At 45.5% G+C, this 22868-nt stretch overlaps 1 protein-coding gene across 2 annotated transcripts in view; it reads left to right on the forward strand.

Annotated features, from left to right (window-relative positions):
- Positions 1-18919: 18919 nt before the first annotated feature.
- LOC117230507 (dendritic arbor reduction protein 1-like) overlaps positions 18920-22868 on the forward strand; it is a 35311-nt gene continuing 31362 nt past the window's right edge. The window contains exon 1 of one of the 2 annotated variants that reach the window (XM_033488060.1): positions 18920-21015. In XM_033488060.1, coding sequence (XP_033343951.1) covers positions 20592-21015 — 424 coding nt within the window. In that variant the 5' untranslated portion in view covers positions 18920-20591. The remainder of the gene's footprint in view (positions 21016-22868) is intronic. The other variant, XM_033488059.1, reaches the window with a different exon arrangement.

The raw sequence follows: 22868 nt of genomic DNA on the forward strand, positions 1-22868 counted from the left end.
TTCTACGCGAAAAAAGAAGTCGAAAATATAGAATAAAAATTTTTCGTTCGAGGCTTTGTTTTCGAGAAAATCGACTTTGAATTTTCGCTCGGTACGCGTGCGGTGCGTTATAACGGATCTCACTGTAGATCGTTGTCTCATGGGAAAATAAAAAAAAATTTTTATTCTATATTTTCGACTTCTTTTTTCGCGTAGAATCCAGTTACCACCCTGTATATTTAAATTTGTTCCAGTCAATAGGTCCTAGCTTTTACGTTTATGATTTTGAGACTAACTTAGATTTTAAACAATTGATGGTATCCAAAAGCTGTAACGTGCGCATGAAGAAATAAATGTACGCATCAAACTAGATCTCGTAACGCAAGAATTAACTAGAAGTTGTTGCGACTTTTGACGAGGATCGATTTAACATTAACGCGGCGCGGACAAACTTAATTTTCCACTGAGACACGAAGTTGAAGGAAACGGACGCGTGGAAAACGAGACTAACCGGCAGGAAAACGAACCAGTGTGAAAAATCGACCAGGCCTCGTTTACCACTCCAGACGGGGAGACGACGACGCCGATAAAGGAAACCTGGGGACCATTAGCGGAATACGATCAAACGGAATATGTAATTGTGTAATACGTTCAACATTAACTCGTGGCGGTATCCCGCAAGAGGTAGTTCAGTTGGATTCCATTGCGGTCGGTCAACGTGGTTTCAAGCGTCTCAATGAACCAGCAGTGAATTAAAACGTTGATTCGCCGTATGTACGACTTGACCATGGAATTCGTCACCTCAAGAACGATTGCCCTCTCGATACGTACCATTCATGGACGCCTCGGTTCGAGCGCACGCATCGATACCTTTGAACTTGCACGTAACGTACTTATCGTTAGAACCGAATAAGAATTCCTCTTGTCATTCTATCGATCGTATCGCTTCGCAGCTCGAAGACCAGAATCAACGTTGGGATCAAAATCCAATATGTGCTTATAGATTCGAATCGAATAATCAATACTCACGGCCGATTGCGGATCTTTATACATTTATGGGAAATTGATCTTTCTTACGGATATTTCCATTTTCATTTTCATCATATATAAATTGACGAGCGAGTGAAGATATTTGAATGCTTTCTGCGGGAAATATTCTACGTTCGTATCTTGAATTATAAGTCCGATTGTCTCTCTTGTGGTCTTTGAATTTGCATATCCTAAACTCGCTTCTGTTTCGACAAGCGAAGACAAAGTTTTCATGCGTTGAGAGATTCTTGAATAAAATTGAAATAGAAAATTATGTGTATGATACTTTCCTATTTTGGAAACTTTTTATCCATGAGAAAGTATTAGGTTGAAAAAAGCAGCAGAATTAACAACGTCGACGACGTTAATACAAGTAACAGTACATCGCGTATAGCATATTATAGCAAATAATAAAGTCGTTACGTTTTTTAACATGCAACTTAAATTCATAGTCTGCCGGTTCCATGACGAAACGCTAAACGAGCTTCTCAAACTATTAATTCGCACACTTTGTTCAACTTCAACCATTGTTCCTACAAATTGACCAAACTGTCCAAATACATAGAAACCTTCAGTAGCCACGTCTCCAAACGCGTTGTCTTGATCTCTATCTCGTAATACCATCCACGAATCCACGTGTAGTGCTACACGTATACTCTTCGATCTCCTCGCACAAGCTCGTAAAATCAAACTAAAAGAGTGTAAGCTTAATTGTACGAATCATCGGTTCTCTTCGTGTACAAGAAAGAGACGAAGAAGAAACGAGGCTGTTGTACGGAAAGAGATGCGGAGGATGCTGGAAAGAACTGGAAAGGTCTGGAGGCACGCGTCTGGGCGTTCCGGACGGTAGCTACATCACTGGATGATCCAACGTGCACGGGAGCAGCGAAAGAACATCGCCGGTAGTAGCAGGCCGGTCTGAATTGAGCAATTTTCTCCAGGCGATATCCGTCACAATATGCTTGATACGTGAATAGGATCCCGGTCCCGCGGCGCTCACAAATCAATCTTACCACCGTGAATGTTGCACCGCTTTGTTGTCAATCGCGAAACGTTCAGAATGTCGCGTTCAGTGCTGCCCAGACAGTGGTTGTGTTCGCTGCTTGTGGCTGGCTAGTTCGTTTCGCCCCGGTCGTTTTTACTCTGAACGCGCACGTGCGGGCCGAACAATAAACGATCGCCTTTCTAAGGTCGCGCGTTGCACTGTTAAGCAGCGACTTTTCTGTCCTCGCCATGGATCTGCATAAAACATAATAGGGGTGTAACGCTCGCGTTAAATCGAACTATTATCGAACCATGCTGCCGCGTTTCCAGACAGATCGTGAACACAAGAGCGACATTTGAAAGCTCACCTATGGCGATTATTAGGTGGACGGCCTCAGCTAACCGAGTCTCCAAACTACTACGCTTTTATACCGTGATGCAATATCCGACAGATCAACGTTATCCTCTGAAACGTCAATGGTCTTTTAGAGCATTCTCCTACTCGTCTCGATCCGATTTTGTTGATCCCTTTTGACGATCATGCGCTCTTGCTGGCTCCCACAACCACAAAATTCACCTTCTCGCGTGAGAAATATACAGCTCCTCGTAAAGGTAAAGGCATTCTTACCGTAGAAAAATTTTATCCGCATAGTGCGTGCGTTACGTAAAACATCTTGAAATGTTATTAGAATAGCAATGAGACACGATTGTCGTGATTATGTATGTCGATCTTTTATACCAATCTGAAACTACATGTAGGAATTACAGGCTATTTGTTGTAAATATATATTTGGTAAAAGATTAGAGTAAAAGATGAATAATCGTTTGAAGCATATAACAAGTGTTACAGATTGTTCGATTGAATATTGAAATTTATTAAGACAGTGGATAATTGTTTAGATACTCTTTTGGTCTCTGTAAGATGTATAGTTGCACTATATCTGATAATTTCTGCATACATTTCCGGAATCGTAAAAAATTGTATCAATATAATCGTGACAGTACCAAGGAAATTTCAAAACGTTTCACGTAACGCAAGTGACATGTTCGTGAAACATGTCGACAAGTGTACGAATGCTTTCGCGAACCACTGTATATAAATGCGTTGAAGACCACGTTCTACGATCTACTGTCTCGATTACTCGAGTGCCGTTTAACCGAGTTTCCGTTCCGTATTATCCGAGGTGCTTTGAACTTTAACTTCAATTTTTTCGGGAACTTCGACGTAAGAAGCGCAAAAGTGTAAATAGCCGGATATCGTTAAGGCAGTTAATCGTACTTCCAATCGATTAAACAGTCGATTAAACTTTTGAATACACGTACAATATTACGTTATCGAAATGTTTCTATGATTTTATGATTCGATCTATAAATACGCATTCCGTATTGTCTGAGTCGTCGATCGTTCGGTACACGTCACCTCGGATAATCGACACTCTCTCGAAACTGTAATAATCGAAACTGTATCTAAAAATAACGTCTAATTTTTCTGCCGATAACAAGTGTCTCTATGCGTAATTTAAATTCTATTTTATTCGCTATATTCTCTTTATCGTTACTTGTTACTTATTTATTTTATATTTTTCTATCTTCCTCGCTCCCTTACGTTTCTCGGTTGTACAACTATGATGTACGCGTTTGTTTCGACCATTCCTATGTAGGAAAATGTGTACGCGAATCTACGTAACAAAACTAAATTACAAATTCATTTTCGAAATACGGTATAACACGATTATGCAGCCTTTATTGCGGCATTAAACCGAGTGATTCATAAAACCGATCACACGGTCCGATCGGGTAAGAGGACGAAAGGGTAAAGTGGCGAGAGCTGTGGAATTTACGCGAAGGAAATGCCTTGTAATAAAACGCGATGTCACGTGACACGGTCTAAGTCCCGGAGAACGCTTCAGGAAATTCGCGCCGCTCGCCGAGCCGAGAGAAGAATAGAGCGAGTAGCTGACGAACAGAGTACAACGATATCTAACTAATCTTAAGGCGAGTGTGGAATCCGCGTTGAAGTTTCGGTGTACGAGTACGTTTATGGGATACCGCGCGATAGCCGAGAAGTAGCCGTTTCTGAGTTGCAAGATTTGTAAACGAGATTGCTAACCCTGCGCTTCTCCGATCTTTTCCGATCTCGATCCCGTTTCAACGAGCAAGACGACCTGTAACATTGGAAGGAAATATTTGTGGATAAAATTGCAATATAAAATAACACGTACTAACAGCGATCCCCTCGCTTCGTAATTGTAATATCAGTAAAACGAAATATTCCGATATACGGGAATCGAACTCGGGCTAATAAAAGAAAATCGTAGCAACGACTCTTCACAGGCTAAACCGTTCGAATTTGCACGCTTCTAACCAGATTTTTTCGTGCCCATCTGAGATTCCCAATCGTCTTACACAGATAGTTACATGTTTTCGCGTCGAATTTTATTTTAGACCTTAAAAATCCTGCTGCTCGAAATAATCAGGTGATCAACGTCAAATAGCGAACGCGTAGAATTACCGAGCTACATATGAAACGACGAGACGAAGAAAGCAGACGAGACGAGCGCCGGGGTGCAACGGATGTAATTGAGAAAACAGACGATTCCCATGGAGAGAAAGAGAGGAGCCCTTGGCAAAACGAACAGCGAGGCGATTAGAATTACAGGCTTAATCCTGAGCGATCTGCAAGCCTGTCGCCGAATACGGTAGGAGGTGAATAAGACGGGTATACACATTCGTCACTCAGCAAGCGTCCCGCGGTATAAGTCGTAGGCCCGACCCTCTCGGTCCCTCCCAAGTCGCCGGTCTCCCTTCCCGGCTTCGGTTCGAGCACGGAAGCCCAAATAAGGGGAAATGTACGGCGAATTAAGGTTCCCCTCCTTTCCTCTTTCGCCTCACTAGAGGCGCCGGCTTCAACCTCGGTCACGTGGCGGCCCGACACAATCGGCGCAGAAATTGATCTTCCTGATAGGAGTAAATTAAGAACGACAATTGGCCACCTCGTAATTATCCCCGTCGATATTACGACGAACACCCTCGAGAGGTATCCGGTGCTGGCATGTTCTTTTCAAAGAATACTCGTGCAGTAAATGCAGTACCGAGTAATTTGTATGTAAGTGCAGCATCGAGTAGGTATACAGGGTGTTTCAATATCGATGGTACAACCGAGTAAAAGGAGCGCGATTCTACGCGATAAGAAAAAAAGGTGGAATATTTGCAGTCAGTTGTATGTATAGTAGGGCGTTTTGTTCTCGTGAAAGTCGACTTTGGAAATTCGATATACTTGAGGTTGGCTAAGTTTGAGCTGAACAGCAGCGCATAATCGATAGGAGGTTATCGTACGCGTACGTACGCGCGAAAATAAATGCAAAATGTAGAATAATATTTTTCCGTTTAAGGATTCGTTTTCGAGAAGATAGAGCTTGAACTTGTTCGCTTGAGAATTAGCCCGGTGCACGTGTACTTGATCAGTTCTCATATTTTATTTTCTCCCGAACGATTCTCTCCGGAGCGCCCTACGAAAAAACGTTATTCTACATTTTTTATTTGGAGAACAACCCGCTATCCATTATTCGCTCCTGCTCGCGATTGGCCAAGTTCGACCGTACTTGACTACTTTTCAAACTCCATTTGCCCGAGAACAAAGCGTCGTACGACAAAATTTTCTTCTACATCTTCCATTTGTTTTTTTACGTAGAATTAGCCTACGCTCGGTTATATCGTCGATACTGGGACACCGTGTATAAGTAAGTACATATATCGTGTGTACGATTTTAATGAAACGACGCATATACGTACCGAATGATTCAGAGTCAAATTGGCCGGTGGATCGATCGAATGATTGGTGGACGATGGAAGAAAAATCGATGGCGCGAGATCGAGGGGGAAAAAGGACGGCGCCCACGCTGGGTGCGATCGGTCGAAGATCTCTGGCGATCTCTGGAAACGGCGTCCTCTCGGACGCTGCTCAATGGGAGGAGCTGGTCGGTCGCGGATTTTAATGGCGGATTTTTGCGACTCGCCAATCGCACACTACACGAGACACCGTCCTCCGTTTCCCGCTCTGTGATTCAACGATTCGACGATTTCACCGCGAAGAGAGGAGAGATATACATCGTGGCGAGTTACGTGATTTGATTTGAGGAGAGCTCCTCGAAGCAAGCGCGCGTGGGACACGCGCTCTGCCTTGTCGCGTGCCTCGCCACGTTCACGCTGGTTCTCAACCTGCGCCTCGATACTCGATGCATTCGATTAATCGCCACCGTTGCGCGGGAAACTTTCGCGCCATTATCCTGTGGTCCTATTACCGCACGTGTTTTTCCAAGCGAAGACTACGAGGGGAAATACGCATACGATTTCGTTGATTTTCTGACGTTGATGTTATCTCATGGTTGGAAACGTGTACTATACAGATTCTACGATCTTTCGGTCACTTTCGATCCAATTATACTTCCTTTCGTCTTAAAGAATATATTCCACTTAAACAGAATTTGAAAAAAGTCTGATCGGTACGCGTTATTCTCGTTTCGATTTTCTATTAAAATATCGCGTTGGAACGTTGTAAATACTTTTTGTGCGCCGAGATGAAAGATGAAAATATTGGAATTTGTGTATCATCGTAGTATCGTCGATTGGTTATTACGAGATTATCGTAGTTGGATAGAGGAGCAACGTATTCGACCGAAGAACATGAGCTCGTTAGCGACAGACGATAAATATACGAAGTTCTGTGAGAGAACTAAGGACGCATATAATAAGCAAACTAAGCAAAATAACAAGAAAAATCAACACTTTTAAAATCAATATTTCTCGAGAGAGAGTCCAGGTCAGTATTTTTTATGTAAATATTTTTCGAAAGAATCCCAATACCAAAAACTTACGAAAAGATAATTTTGGTAATACGCGTGATTGGTTGACAAGATGTTGGATTTTAAAATCGTTGTCATATGAAAAATAAAATATCTGACGTATCTCGTCTTTCTCCTGTTCGTATAATGTTGATAATATCCGTATAAAGTGTGGATTTTTTTCAGCCATTCTAATTTCATGGAGCTGCTAAATATGTATGAATAAATACAGAGATGGATCGATGGATAGTTAAAACGATTCGATGGCTAATGGCGTTTCTGTTTTATAGTTTATGAGTTTACACGTTAAGAAAGCGCAACGTTCTAACGGAGCAAAAGCCCGCGAGAGATCTTGCACGGGGTTTGGCACATAATACGAGAATCCTCATACCGTTTCGACATTCGAATGATATCATCGCCCGCAGGAGCGGATTCAGTCATTTGTGGCAAGTCGCGTTCATCTCCTCCGTGACGCGGTAAGTGCTTCTGCGGCACAACTTGCAAATCATCTAATGTTATGACATTTGAAAGTAATCGAAGCACATTACCTCGTAACTCGGAGCGTATTTCTCCTCGTCACTTTCATAAAGTTCAGATTAAAAGAACGATTTCATAACGATACGATCGTTTACGTTTTCATTGAAACTGAACGTTGCATGTGACTCTAAAAGAAACGTCGTTCGAGTAGGAAATCCTTGAATTATAATAACAGTTGTATTCGACTGTTTAACCTTTAACCCTTTGCACTCGAAATGGCAAATGCGCTGATACGATTTCTCACTAGGTACGAGAATATCCGCTTTAAGAAATCATTGAACGTGTGCTTCGTATTGAAAAATATATTCTTCTTTCTCAAAGCGCGATTCTATCCTCTACGCGATCGACTAAATTTTGAATATCGCGGTTAGAAAGAGATCAAGCGTGAAATACGAGAGACAATGACGAAGATTCGGCAGTTTTCCTGATTTATTCCTGAGGAATTCGTGGAACATTTCGTTGCAAGAAGAAGTTTATTAGTTTCAATGAGTCTGCAACGGGATTTTCTAACTACTCTCTCGAGCAATCATTGGTGCAAACGTTTCGAAGATACCACGCTCTGAAACATTGTATAATTATAAAATATAAATGTACAGTAACAGATTAATGTATAGATTAATATATCTTAATCATTGGGAACAGGTAGTCGTAAATCTTTCTTCGTAAGTCCGGTTTCTACTTACCAAGTTCATGGAAAGAAACATTAAAACACTTTCAAGCGGGAAGGATTAGAACCTCGTGTCAGTCAATAATATCGTTACCAGTATTTTCGGCTACACCGGGCGGATTATCCAGCGAATATCCGTGTTACAAAGTTGCTCTGTAGAGCGTGTAGAAACTAATGGCGTAGGAATCGAGATAGCGTAGGTACTTACTCGGATGCCTACCGTCGGAGAACAAAGAGAAAGGTACGCGGATAAATTGCCTATGCCGTTTACAGGCGAGTCAGGCCTGAGAACAGCCTAATTACCGCGTTTACGCACTGCGTAACGTGCACGAAGTATCGCTCGATCGCTTGGACAAATTGGACACGCGTGATGTTTTCATTTTCACGGAGCAACGCAGAAACTGGAGGCGTACGATTCCTTGAAACGAAAGTCGCTCAGTTCGAATTTCAAGGAACTGAAAACTTGAATCGAAAGTTTAAAAATTCGAGTGTTCGAGAGTTTTCGTACGAAGGTTCGAGAGGAAAGTCGAGTCAGATCGAATTTCAAGATACCTAGCGGAGACTTAAATCGAAAATTTAAGAACTCGAGAGTTTTTGCAATTTCGTTCGAAATATCGAAAGGAAAGTCGTTCAGTTTGAATTTCAAGGTACGGAAAGCTTGAATGGAAAGTTTAAGAATTGGAAAGTTTATTACACAGTTCCATTCGAGGTACGGTTTTCACGACGATAGACGCACGGCAGTTTCATCAAAATCTCACGCCACGTCGCACCATGTTCCGAGTATTCTAAAAATGTAAATGCAACAATTGAGACACGGGTTAACAATTGAGTCCAATTTGTACAAGTCGTTCGCTGATGATGTTGACCACGTGGACGCGTTGGACGCGCGTGGAATTTTGCAAGATCTTGAATTAATATAGGTTAGTGATGCGTAATTAGAGGCCGACCGATCGTTTGCGGTTATGGTGCGGTGTAATGCCGTAAATTATATTCAAGACCTAACCGGTACGTTAACTGATCGCGTAACGTTTCGGTTTACTTATCAGGAAGCGATTAACGACACCGTACGCAGGTTATAAATATTCACGATTGCGAAAGCACGTGTGTAAAAACACCACTGAAAGGAAAATCCGCTTGTAGAATGGCCACAGCTTTTTCTTACGTTCCTATATCCCCGGTTAATTTGCCGAGTGAATTGTTTTTCACGTTGTTTCAGTGACAACCATAGGTATTTTATGCCTGAAGATAAAAATATCATGGGGTCGTAAAAATTAAAGCTTGTCCGATAAGTATCACAAATTCAAGAGAAATACCTTTGAACGCGTGAAAGAATGGACGTAGATTTCCTTTAGAAATTTATTCCGGTGGAACTAGTCGATGAATTAATTCACATTTAATTTGAAAAAGAAAAAGAAGATTAAATATCGTCACTAAAATATTATCTTATTTAGAGAATAGGATTATTTTATCATAAGAACGGATAAAATAGTATTAATAAAATAATTATTAACATTGTACGATGGTTGGACTGCGAATGTTTATGCGAAATTCATAAGTATACAAAATATATAAAATAGGCCGCTCTTTGTAATATCTAACGGGTGAAACAAACATCTACGCGAATTTTTTTTCCTTTTTTTTTACTAGATTCGTAAAAATATAAAATCGTTTAACCATCTGCGAACTAACGATAGTAGTAAAGTCATACTACCAGAATATCGTTAAATATCACCTGTTCGTTATTTCATATGAGAGCAGATTTTCAAATCGTAAGTTTGTTATCGATGAGAATCGACAAGAAAATTTGTTGATGAGAATCGAGAAAGGAAATTTTCATCGTGTTTCACGCTGGATTTTTCCGGTCCGATGAACCGCGTACCTAGATATCAAGTACGAAAGAACATAACAGCGTTCGGAATCCGGATGACGGGATGGGATTTCAAGCGCTCGGCGCCAGATACATAGAACGAATTCGAAATGATTTCGAAACGTTTCGTCGTAAACGTCGCCTCGTCCACGCCACTACCGTTCGACACTCCCAGTTTCTAATCTCGTCTAATCTTCGAGGATCTACCTGTATGCATGCGCGTTCAATCGATCCGGCTGAAACGAATCGATTCGCCGTGTGTACCATTAGCTGTGTTGAACGCGACACGGCAACGCGATGAAGATGGGTTACGCGTTACACATAACTTTCTGCGTCAATTAAACGTTCTGCGCGTTTACCACGTTACCACGATGAATGAAGAAATGGATTTATGCTTTTGTCATTTGTTCTTCCTGCATAAATGTAACCATCGTGCATGCTATATACATGAGAATTATGTATATTTCTATACACTACCAGCCATAAGTGTTAGGCAATATTTCTTGATATTTAGTCCAAATTGGATGCTTTTCCCTGCTTCTGTTCTCCAGCTATTTTATCGTAGACGTGTTGTTTCATTCGCATTGCACGTATTTCATAACGTCAAATACTAATTGAAATAAAATTTGCAAACGTAATAGGCAAACGTAACGAGTAAGTATCGCGATACGTATAGCAAGCTTGTATATTTATATTTATACGTCGATAGAAAACTTTCTTAAGAGATTATCGATAAAAAAATGAAGATTTAATGCCGTGCGTAACGGAAGCTCGGTTCTGTTGACACTGTCCAGTTCCCTCGTGTTTCCGGGGAAAGTATCAGATTGTTGTATATGAAGTGGCTGCGAAATCATTTAGAATTTATTGACTGGAAGTGTTCAATATATATATATCGATCGAAGATTGCAGGAAACAATTATGATTATCTATATATTTCATTGTCTATAGTAAGTTTGTATATTCAACACGCTAGCAACTGATTGCTAGAACATATTAATGGAACCTTTTACTTATTGGATTTTGAGATTAAGTGTTATTCTGTCACATTTTATAAATATATAGACTGATTGTCATAATATTATTACATTTTTAAAAGATACTTGGTCATCGTTTATTCTAACTTATTATTATTTGTTTGATAATTTAAGAATGCTAGTAGAAAACATCGTAAGCGCCAAGGAACGAGATTTTCACGAGGAAAAGGAAATTTATTCATCGATGTAGTCCAAATTCATGGAAATGGAAAGTGTATCTGTAGAAAATCCTGTACGTGTCACCTGTTAGTTGCAGAGAAAACTCAATGTTCCGTTGACTCGAATAGATGGCATAAACAAAAGCCAAGAAACAATGATCTAATATTTATTGGCATTATTAACAAGTATTTAAAAAGGGAGATCGCGCTTAAATTCTATACTGCGGTATTATCATTGGTACGTAGAACATCATGCGATAAAAGATGAAAATTTAAAAAAAAAAAATCAATTTATTTCCCTAAGGTTCGTACGTACGAAGCTAGCAAAGCATAATATATTAACATAATATATTAACATACGCAGTGCTCGCATCAGGATTAAGAACTTAGTCGTTTCATCCGCAATAATCCAATGATCGTTCTTCTTGGCTATTTCTGTGAATCAACCGATTGCGTTCGATACAGCAGAAATTCGCTTAAACCACGCGAACTGTGGGTGGTTTCGGGTGTTAGAGAAACGGCGAGCTGCCGCTAAAATACCGGTTTACCCTTATTGTCATCCCACCGTGGAATTATACCCCCACGTGCACGATTCGTCTCACCGGTGGCCGTTTTACCATTAATTATTATTTTTTGCAAAACATCCGGTCATTACGGTTGTAAAGCGGATAGAAACGAAATAACAGATCGGACGCGTGCGACACGGGCCGCGTTAATGGTCGTGACCGGATTGCGTTAGCTGAAACCAGCGTTTAAATTCAATACGTACCTCGAGGTGTTGTGTTGTGTCGTTTCGAGGTTTCTACGCTTTTCAACGGACAGCCAAGAACAAAAGGAATTTCTAGTGAATCTGGCATAAGTGGCAGGTTAATTTTTCACCGAGCCTAACGATACCGAGAAACTGGCCGTATGGTCTCGCAGCCGAGCCGAAGATTTATCGTGCATTTTGCGTGTGCAACAGGCTACGAGTATTTTTAGGTGTAAACCCGGAACGCATAACGTTATTACAATCGGCTATCTCGGTGTGTGAGCGTACGTAGGGTACTTTATTCCGCATTATCCGAAGCCATTGTTCTTGAACGGCAATCGGGCATCGTGGGATCAGCGAATCATCCGTTCGCCGATGATTTCTATCCACGGAAGTACACGATCGACGTTGTACCAGTATTTTTGTTAAGAAGACCTCTTTATTCGACTAGTTCGGCCAGACGATTACGTGGCAAACGATATTGCTCGACGTCGAAACTCGGGAAAAAGACAGGTTTCAAAAGAGTCGAGCGTTGAAAAGTGGGTGGGGGGGTTGTCGGATCTGGTAACGAGCGTATTCGAGTCGCCTATTCCCGATGTAATTGGACATTAACGGCGACTCCTGATGTAATGCGTTTCGCTTCATTTCATTTCGCTAAATCGGCCGACGAGAGTGCCAGCTTCTTGATGATATCTGGATTATCCGTGTCGTGTATTCGTTCAAAGATTCCACTGCGATATACAACTCGTAACACGCAGATATCTATACGGCCTGATAAAACGTACATCTTTGCGTGTATCGCTTATTGCAGTATGTGGACACTTTGGTCGGTTTGTAGCAATAACGCGCAATTTTAGCAGAGTGTTGAAATTGCTATGAATTAGTAATTAGGAGGAGATTATTAATACCTTTTCGTGGAATCGCCAAAGCATAAATTTAAGCTCGATATTTAAAAATCTAGCGGTAGTATATCTTACTGTTTGCTATTGTACATACTACTACGTATATTTACTATATAAATATCGCTATGTACCTGTACTACTGACGTCAGATGTTTTCCTATTAGTTTAGGAGAACCTTCTTAACCCTTCTGCATTCTTCGGTCATTTTCGACCTAATATTTTATTCCCAATGTGGCCAACGGAAGAAAGATTTCTCCAGTTCCAGACAAATATGTGAGAATCGCTTCGTTCGCATACGTAGTTTCATATGCGATTTCCAATTCCGAGTTTATGTTAAATATTTCCTCGGTTTTCTTAGTTCGTACAAAATATTTTCAACGCGTATGATTCTTGATACGTTATCTTCCTCTGAGATAGCTGATAGAAATAGTTGTTAGAAAAACTTGCATCGTATCTTGCACGAACGCAAAATCATGGTCGATTAATCGCTTCCTTAACGATTTAAACGAATCATCGCGTCTTTTACGAAGCCAGGAGGTGTCCTGCTCTACCGCTGAACGAAGGATGCGAGTATATTCGCAATACAAAAGGACGATCGACTTGCTACAATCCCAAAAGAGACAAAATAAAAATCCAATAAGACTCCGGTAGGATGAGCCACGAAGAAACGAAGGCAAAGGTTTAGAGACAAGCGTTAGGATCGAGCCACGGCCCATATTCAAAAGTCTCGACTCCAACCGTGTTGGTACTTCTCTTCTCCCTTCTCTCTGTCCGACGTTGCCGCGCTCGAGTCGCGCTTAACCGAAAACCAGGTGTCTTCCGTAGCCGGCGCGCGTACTGTAACTCGTTCTCCACCCACCGGCGGATGGGGCGAGGTAAGCAACGGTCCTGGAACCTGTTCCGAACCGTTTGAGAGTCTCTGCCCTACCTTGTCCCGTCGTCCATCCACCTTCGTCCCCTCTCGCCTCGACGACTCCCTTTCCCCCGTGCCACCGCCCCCGCCGCCGCCCCTTTTCATCTTACTTTTCTCTCTTTTCCCTACCAACCGTCTCTTTCTTACGCCGATCTCCTTCTTCGTTGCACTTTCAGGGATTCACGTTCGCCAGCCGGCGTAATATCACGCACATCATCGTCACGGCGATGTGTACGCGTGCTCGGCTGAAATCGACGGGCCAACGAAGACGTTCGCGCGACGAGAAGAACGAAACTCGCGCATAGAACGTCCGCTGGTGCGACAGAGATGTGTCTGGTGGAAAGCATTGGTGATAGTCGAGCGAGGAACAGGGAAAGGCGAAAGAGGAACGAACACGATCGAGGGAAAAAGAGAAGATGGTAGAGGAGAGAGGAGGGAGAGAGAGAGAGAGAGAGAGAGCAGGAGAGGAGACGATGTTCGAAGCGTGCAAGAGAGCAGCGAGGAGGGGAGAAGGCGCTGGCAATCAGGGCGAATGGGGTACGGCACACGCCACACGCCATCATAATGGAATAATGAGGCAAAGACGATAGCAATCGCGCAAAGGCTCCTTTTCCGCGCGACACGTCCGTGCCTTGGCGCGTTGATGCGCGCGACCGCGCACGAGCTCTCTGGAACGTCGTGGACGAATTGAGCGAATCAGAGCCACATCCGATGAGGTCACTTTGGCTCTCTCGGCTGCTGCAGGACCGCGTCAGACTTCTCTTGCCTTGTCCTGTTTCTTTCTTTCTTTCATTCATTCTCTTTCCTCGTCGCCCTTCGTCGTCTTGTTAGATCTTACGAATTCCTCCTTCCTTTCCCTTTCTCCATCAGCCACGCGAGATATTCCTGATAGTACAGACGTTTAGAGCTGCTTCATTTCATCGAACCGTGTTCGTCGATAAGATCACCGACGGGAAATTGAGAACGGACGTGAAAAGTTCGGGAACAAGAAGATGGAGGATTTAGATACGAGTTCACGTGATTCGGCCGTTTCCCGGTCGATGAAGAGATTTTTAATGGCCGTGATAACGAGTTGAATGAGAGGCTACGAGCATCCAGGAGAGACCGATCCGCTCGCACAGGGAGGTGGAATCTCGAAGACCACGCGAGGAGAGGCAACGTCAGAAGAAGTAAAGAAGCCGTGGCACGTGACCCCAGAGACCGGCAGAGTCAACTCGCTCAAGTAGCCGGGCTCTGCCCTTTGACCCAACCGACAATTTCGAATTATGTCTCTCCGAGAGAGCGGATATACTCTCGTCAGGGACGTCTTGGCCGGGAGGTGGCTCGCTTTGCTCTTCTGAACGGTGCTCCGTCCACCGAGGAAACATCGATCAACCGGCACACGAATTTCGAACACCTTTGTCTTCGTCAAATACCGATTCACGTCTATACGAACGAAGGCGAACGACGCGAACGAGAATATGAAACGCGAGAGGCTCGTTAATCACGTTTGAAATAAAAGATTTGCTTTCCGTCTATTAATTAGTCGTACTATCCCCGAAGAACAATCGCGGTAAATTTTATTCAAATTTCAGAACACACTGAGAGAGGCGAGCATCTCCGTGTAGAGAATGGCTCGTGCCAGCCGACGGAGAATCCCTGGAGTCCGCGATATGCGCAGTTGTTCTTCCCTGAGGAAGACAAATGATCCACTCGGACGCGAGACAGTTAGCGTATCCGCGGGGAGGCTTGAACGTCGTCGACGAAAGAGAAGAAGAAGAAGAAGAAGAAGAAACAGAAGAAGAAGAAGAAGAAGAAGTTGGAGAAGAAGAAGACGAAGAGGAGAGGAGGTTTGGTATCTCCTTCTTCGTTCCTCTGTTGCAGAAGATGAGCGCGCGCCTTCAGGCAGGCGGACTCGTTCGCTTGATCCCGTGCCATTACGATATTAATGTAATGCCGCTAAAAAGGTGTGTTTGCTCGGTTAGGAGGAGAGGGAGAGGCGAGCCGAGGCGAGGATCGAGCCCACGTAGAATAGTCTCGCCAGATATGGCGTGTGCCTGTGCCGCGGCCACCACCACGGTTATCGTCGTCGCCACCATCGCCGTCACCGTCATCGTCCTCTTTGCTCGTTCTCCGTTGCGGCTCTACACCCGGCTGATCCCCCTGCCGGTTTAAGGAGAACGATTAGACCAGTCGCGAAACGGGACCTGGATCGACATTTTTTTCTTCGCCTCAATTTGGTCCTTGTTTCTCGCATACAAGCGCGTATACACGACTCGTTCAACGTTCTCGATCATCGAGAACGCGCCTCGTATCTTCGGACTATCTATTGTTCCCGCGGTATCGCTACAACGGACCTGTCGGGTCGAAATAACGCCACGAATCTTTTGTTCGTTTAAAAATCGTACGAACGCCCGAGGGTACACCGGTTAATGGAGAACTCGGTCCGCAGCGAACGCGGAGAGCAGGGAAAAGGTTCTACTCGAGTAATCGAAGACCGAGAAATTATAGTGTCAGATATCCCTTGTTGCTCGCCACTCGTGGAAATCATTATCGTTGGATTTATGATTCTTTAAACGATCGATCAGGTGAGACGCGGCTGTACGTGTCGGTTCTTCGTTTCAGTTTCGTCGTGCACACCGATACGATACCGCTGAATTTTCGTCCCGCCTCACGGTGACTGTTCTCTTCCCTCCGGTGTCCGTCGTTCTTTCCTTGTTTCGTTCAGTCACGGTCGCTCGCGACCTCGTATCTTTATTCGGTCATGAAGGCAACGAGAGCGGTTGCGTGTATATTCACGCCGGTGATCGGTACGACGACGCCGACGCTGGTCGTCGCTGAACGTTCCGGGGGGAAGTTGCAACCCTTTTTAGCTAGAGGGTATACACGTCGGAATAGTCGTTTTGACATAATTGCGAAAACTGGACTGACCTGTTTCGATACCTCTATGCTCGCTGGAGGACATCTTCTGCCGGTCTTATCTTTCGAGCATCGCATGCAATTCTGCCTCGACGTAATGATAAAATTGTCGCGGCGTAGAACTAGAGGGAAAAAGAGGAGAATAGAAAGAGTAGGAGAGATTAAGATCGAATCGTATCGAACGTTGTGTCTGCTAGCGCGAAGGACGTCGTTAGCTTTTACAGTTGCAGCTACCACGCTCGTAAACGCGGTCTCGTTACCGGCCACTGCGCTAGGATTCCATGTTTGAAATTTAATGGCTTCAATTAAAGAATAGGATCTTTGCTTTATGGGAACTCTCGAGGGACATCTCTCCGTCTTATCTCCATCTTAATTCACATCGAATGAGTTTATCTTTTGACAGATTTTCTTCGCCCGAGCTATTTCTAACTCAAAGTTTTCACAGACCGTGGCGAGGAAACGAGTCTGTGCATGTGGCGAAGGAAGTCTCGATGGTGTCGTTCAAATGGTATAGTGTAGCGGCCAAGCTAAAAACGCGTCTACAGTTTCCGAGTGTGTCGCTTTTCGCTCGAGCATCGCTTTTTGCGGTTTCTCTTCCCTTCGTTTAGCCCGAAGACAGAGCATCGCGCTGCCTTTCAAACCGTAATACGCGTGACGCGCTTCTGGCACGCGTCGAAACCTGCACTTAACGAACCACTTGTGCCCCTAATATTACGTGCCAGCCAAGCGGATATTTATCCCTACGCGCGTAAAGATAATGCATGCGAGGCTCGTGCCGAAATACGCGTCGCTCTCATTCGCGCTCGTTGCCATCATTTCTCCGTTATTCCATGCACGAACGAATCTCTGTATCTGTAAACTATTCAGGATTAAGTCCGTTAACTATATATTTGCAATTGTAACGTCTATATTATCTATATTTTCTCGTAGACAATCAGTATGTACGAAGACAGACGCTGGATTAAGCTACTGGATGAAAGCGCGAATGCTCCTTCTTTCCTCGTTTTAACGCGATCAAAGCGCATTCTCGCCTCGTCGCGAGAAGCAGCTCTTCCGACGTGAACGAATCCTATTTATTTGTATGTACATTGTACTTTTATTAGCAATCAGAATATGACGTATTCTGTGGTACAATGGTGGTATCTTAAAGAGCTGCTGGTATCTAAAATCTCGTCGACGAGGACTTCTGCGACGAGTAAATCTTCTCGTAAATGAATGTACGAACGCCGTTTAAACTAAACGAACACGAGCGAACGCTTGCTCGCTTGTTCTAAACGCAGCTTTACGAATCAACCATCCGAGAATCGAAATGCGTACACAAATAAGAATCTATGTATATAGGTATTCGATTGCTCTCGAAATGACAGTTCGTCAGAACACGCGCACCCGCCGTAGCCTTGTCCGGCTAGGACAGAACAAAGACGAACGAAATTTGAATATCCAAGGACCTCCTTATTCCACGAGGATGCTTTTGTCCGACGGGAGAGACGAAGGATCGACTAGTCGGAATCGAAGGGAGGAACGAAGCGTGGACGACGCGGGGGCAGCGTGTTTACGGTAAAAGTCATCCAACCCGGGAGAGTATCGACCTCAACCTTCTCCTCGCGCGGTCGTCCCTCTCTCTGGACGCTCCAATTTCAAGGTCGCGACGCGTGGCAGACCGGACCGAAAATTTCCGCGAGATTCGCGTACTTCCGGCGTCGAAATCTGCCGCGTCTGTAACGACGCGGGATCGGGTAGGTGGTTTGGTAGAGGCGCGCGAGCGAGCAACGAAAGGAGATAAGTCGAGGCGAAGTTACCAGGACGAGCGCGAAGCCGAAGAGAAATGCGAAAAGAGAAGAAGACGAAGAAGAAGAAGAAGAAGAAGAAGAAGTGGAAGAGGAGGAGGACAAGTACGAGGCAGAATGAGAAAGAGGAGGGAGGAAGAAAGAAGCAAAGAAAGACGCGCTCTCTCTGGCGTGGGGGTGCGCCCACGCCAGTGACGTCACCCGGCGAACGTTGGCAGTGTTACCGGCGATGAACGCGTTGGTGTTCAAACCTCCGCGAGAGGAAACAGGAGGGAAGACCAGAAGGGAGAGAAAGAGAGGCTACGTAGCGCGCGCGTCGAGGAAGGGAATCATCGCGCGAGAGGAGCAAGAGGAACACACAGGAGGAGACGGTGTACGAATAAGCGAGACAAGGTTAGAGGCAAGACGAAGAGTAGGAGAAGGAAGGAAGAAGCACGCGAAGAGACGAGTCGAAGCGGGAGGATCACGAGTGGAAGAAGAACGGACGAAGAGGAGAGAGATGAAGGTTGGCGTGCTGTCGCGATGAAGAGGGGCGGCGGTGAGGCGGGAACAAGGGCGGGGGAAAGGAATGAATGGAAATCGCGGAGAGACACGCGGGAGAGACGGATGATTCGAAAGGAGCGGAGGAGACGAAGACGGTGCGCGTTGCCGTGTGCGTTTTAAAGAGAGGAGTAAAAAAAGAAACGTCTCGGACGAGGAGAGGAGGCGACGGACGAGGATCAGGGCGTCTCGAGGAAGAAGGAAAGGAGGGGAGGCCGGCGTATAGGTGAGGAGCGTGTACAGTATCGGGAGTATGCACGGGGTGATGTTGACGACACGTGACGCCAGCGAATCTCGTCTCGCCGGTCGCGAGGATCGCCGCCGCCGTCACCGCCACCGCCACCGTCACTGCCACCCGCAGCAACACCACCAGGAGCACCAGCAGCCGCGGCAGCAGCCTCCTCGCGCGCTCTCTCCGCGCGCGCGAGCGCTCTCTCGAGGCGACCGACCACTTCCCGCGCGAGCCGCTCTTTATTAGTCTACCGCGGACCATCGCGAACCCCTTTGGCTGCTTCGCCGGCTCCAGCATCCACGAACCGTTCCTCGACGTTGTACGAGTTCCCAAAGCCGTCGAGAGGAACGTCGCTGGTGGACCCCTTCATCGAGGGAGAAAGAAAAGAAACGAACTCTCTCGGGGAGAGTCCGCCGGTGATCCAGACCGGAAAACGCTCGGTGAGCGACAGAGACGGGCGGGCGGCGGCAGGCTGGTGGTACGGGAGGAAGGGAGAACCGACTCGGTGTGGAAGAAGAGGAGGAGAAGAGGACGGACAGAGCGAGAAAGAGCAGGATCCACCAGTGATACGATACCGGGCAGCACGCGCGCCGGTACGTCGGTTTATCGGGCGCGAACTACGAGCGAACCTTTGACTTCCGACCGAAGCGCGGAATTGAGAACGCTCCAGTGTCAAAGTCGTCCTGTTACTCCATCGAGGCAATAGTTTCTATCGGATTTCTACGAAGACGTCGACGGATCGATTACGACACTGGGTCGACCGGATCCACCGTAGTACGTTGGACGCTTACGAAGTTTGCGAGTTTCGGATAAAGTTTTGGGCAACCAGCATCTCTGTCGCGGAAAGATTTCTCCGACGCTTTCTTCTCCTCCTGATTAACAGGGAGAAATTTGATCCACCAGTGCCGCGCTTTCTACCTGTCGTTCGAGTGGCCAAAGGAACAAAAAAAGAAAAAAAGTATCTTTCGACGATTCCGTTGGAACACCGGCCGCGTGAAAATCTCTCTTTATCCGTTGTCCCCGAGAGTGGAAACGCAAACATCTCGAGCGGTGGCTGTCCGCTGGCCTGTCCAAACGCTTCCGCGAGTGTCCTGTTCGTCGAACGAGGAACTGATCGATCGCGACAGTGATTTCGTTGACGTTTCTCTAACGGCGACTTCCTGCGGCCGGTTGTCGCGTCGAATCGCTCCGTTGATCGTCCGTCGCGCGCACACAGACCGACCGGACGCGACGGTGACGCTCGCGTCGTCGGTGACGTCGTGACATGTGCGATAGCCTGGCCTCCTCTTCGTTACCACGCTCGTGCTCTTTATCGCGGCTATCGTCCTCGTCCTCGTCGTGGTCATCGTCGACGAGAATAAAGGAGTACAGGGTGCCGTCGGTGGTTGGCGAGCAGCGGATAGAAGGCAAGAGGAGCGAGAGCACGTGGACGACTGGCACCGCGACGAGGGCCGGCGGCGCGACAGGTTGAAAAGATGCTGGCACTGGCGATGCGCCGCGAACACACGACCGGGCGCAGCAATTACGAGCCCGCGAATCCGCTCGCGGGTTTCGACCACTTGCAGCATAACAGCGGCAATCCGTTCGCGGTGGTGCCCTCGTCGGAGGGCCGGCTACGCGAAACCGGCCCGGAGCCCGACGGCGAGTTGCAAGAATTCGTAGACATCGCTCAGGTACAGCAGCTCCTGCAGCAGCAACAGCAACAGCAACAACAACAGCATCAACAGCAACAGCAGCAACAGCAACAGCAGCAACATCACCACCACCATCATCAGCAACAGGTGGCGGCCGCTGCGGCTGCGTCCTGTATCTGGGGAGCGGTTTATCCTCCGCCACCTCCTGCACTCGGATACCATCATCACCACCATCACCATCACCACCCACCGCCACCACCTTCAGGTAACGTTATCGCTCGGTTTGACACCTTAGTAAGTCGAGGCCTTTTAGGATTCATTTCACGTAGACGATTCCAGGAGGTGTCTCCTCGAAGATAGAAATAGCGAGCAGATCACGGTGATTTGTCGCCACTAAATCTAGAGTGCAGAGTCTAGAACCTCGAGCGTCGAGTGGTCCACGATACGGCTACGTGCTTCTTATCGGGAATTTCTTTATGGATCGAATACAACGCGAGGATGGATACGCTCAGCGTAGGCATAGCTGCGCCTCAAGACAGTTTTTCGTAGGATTGGATCGCCTCTTGGTGCGCGGGCAACACGTTGCTACCGGTATTGGCGCCGATCTAAACACTCGGTGATAATCGATCTTTACGAGCGACACGTCGAAACCTGTATTTCAAGACCGGCTATTAAGTTTCTTGTCACCACTCGAATGTGGCTCGAGGGCCTTCGGGTGTATCGCGCCAACGTCGACGGTGTTGGCCGCGAAACGTCGAACCGCCGGCCCCGTTAAGATCCTGTCGCGATTAACTTCGCCTCCGTTCTGAAATATACTATGAATTCTCGTTGGCACCGCGGATTTTCTCGTTCGCCGGACCGATACTCGCAGACAGAATGTTTCCTTTCCATTGTCTTATCGTGGACCGGTAGACGAAGTGTAAGAGATATTCTCTTTTAATTTAACGACAGCCTGGAATCTTCCGTGTGATCGTATCGATGACAACGTCGATGGATCCGAAGACTCCAGCATGGACTAATGGCTTTTACCTATTTCTCACCTGACCGTATTTTACGACGAGGTATCGAGAGCAAAAGTGGACTAATAAACCGAGTAATTCTCTATCGCCGACGTAATATTCAGTGTAACTAATTTCGTTATATTATGTGGACTTGATTTGGGAGAAACGAGTTCCTCCACTTTTATGCGATTAACCTGTTTTCAACGAGAATGATTTTCATGTAACAACTTTTGTATTTGCGAATCTTTTATTCCTTGATATGTCGCATCGTCTCTGGTAAAATTAAATTATATTTATACTTGCCAAGACCGTCTTTATTCGTTCTATAATTTCGGTTCTCTTCTATCAATTTTTAACTCTGTAATCGCAGAAATGCTCGATTCAGCAACTACTCGGTTAACAGATTTAATAATACGTCTGTATAAATGAACGCAAAGGAAACTCGTATTCGGAAAAATGTGACTTCAATTTTGCTCTCCGATGTCTCGAATAGTCGCTTGCACCTTGTTCCGCTTCGCTTGTCAAATGCAAAACGCTCTGCTTTTTTTTCGCGATCTTCGCTGGTGACGGGTATCTTCGATTGGCGTCTCAACAAACAACGAGAAAAAGAACGATGTATCGGCGAATGAGAACGCGCGAACGCGAGCGACAGATGAACGCGATGTTGCCGTCGGACCGCGACAACCGCTGGCCCGCCATCCATCGAGAAAGATTTCACTGACAACGAATAAAAGTCGTTTTAATCATCGACGATCAACGACCACCATGTTGATTGTTATTTTATCGAATAGACTGGAACACAAGGGTGAATATTGAGATTATTGCTCGAACGAACAGCACGCTGTTGGAGATAAGATTAACGATAACGTTGACCGGTGATTAATTACGCGATTAACCCTTCCGACGTAGCTGTCTATTGTTTGCGAAGTGTGAATATACGTGTTCTAATTTTACAAACGTCGACGACTGCATACCGTATAGGTACTATGAGAAATAAGCGCGTTTAATGTTGCCCGTTATATCTTTTTTATCGTCAAACGCGTATAGACTGTGCTGTGAAAAGGACAGCAGATTAATACGGCTATGGTCGAGGTGGTTGGTTAAATAAAGAAGTGGA

The sequence above is a fragment of the Bombus vosnesenskii genome, unplaced genomic scaffold (assembly GCF_011952255.1).
Source record: "Bombus vosnesenskii isolate JDL3184/JDL3185 unplaced genomic scaffold, Bvos_JDL3184-5_v1.1 scf7180000013267, whole genome shotgun sequence".
Taxonomy (NCBI): Eukaryota; Metazoa; Arthropoda; class Insecta; order Hymenoptera; family Apidae; genus Bombus; species Bombus vosnesenskii.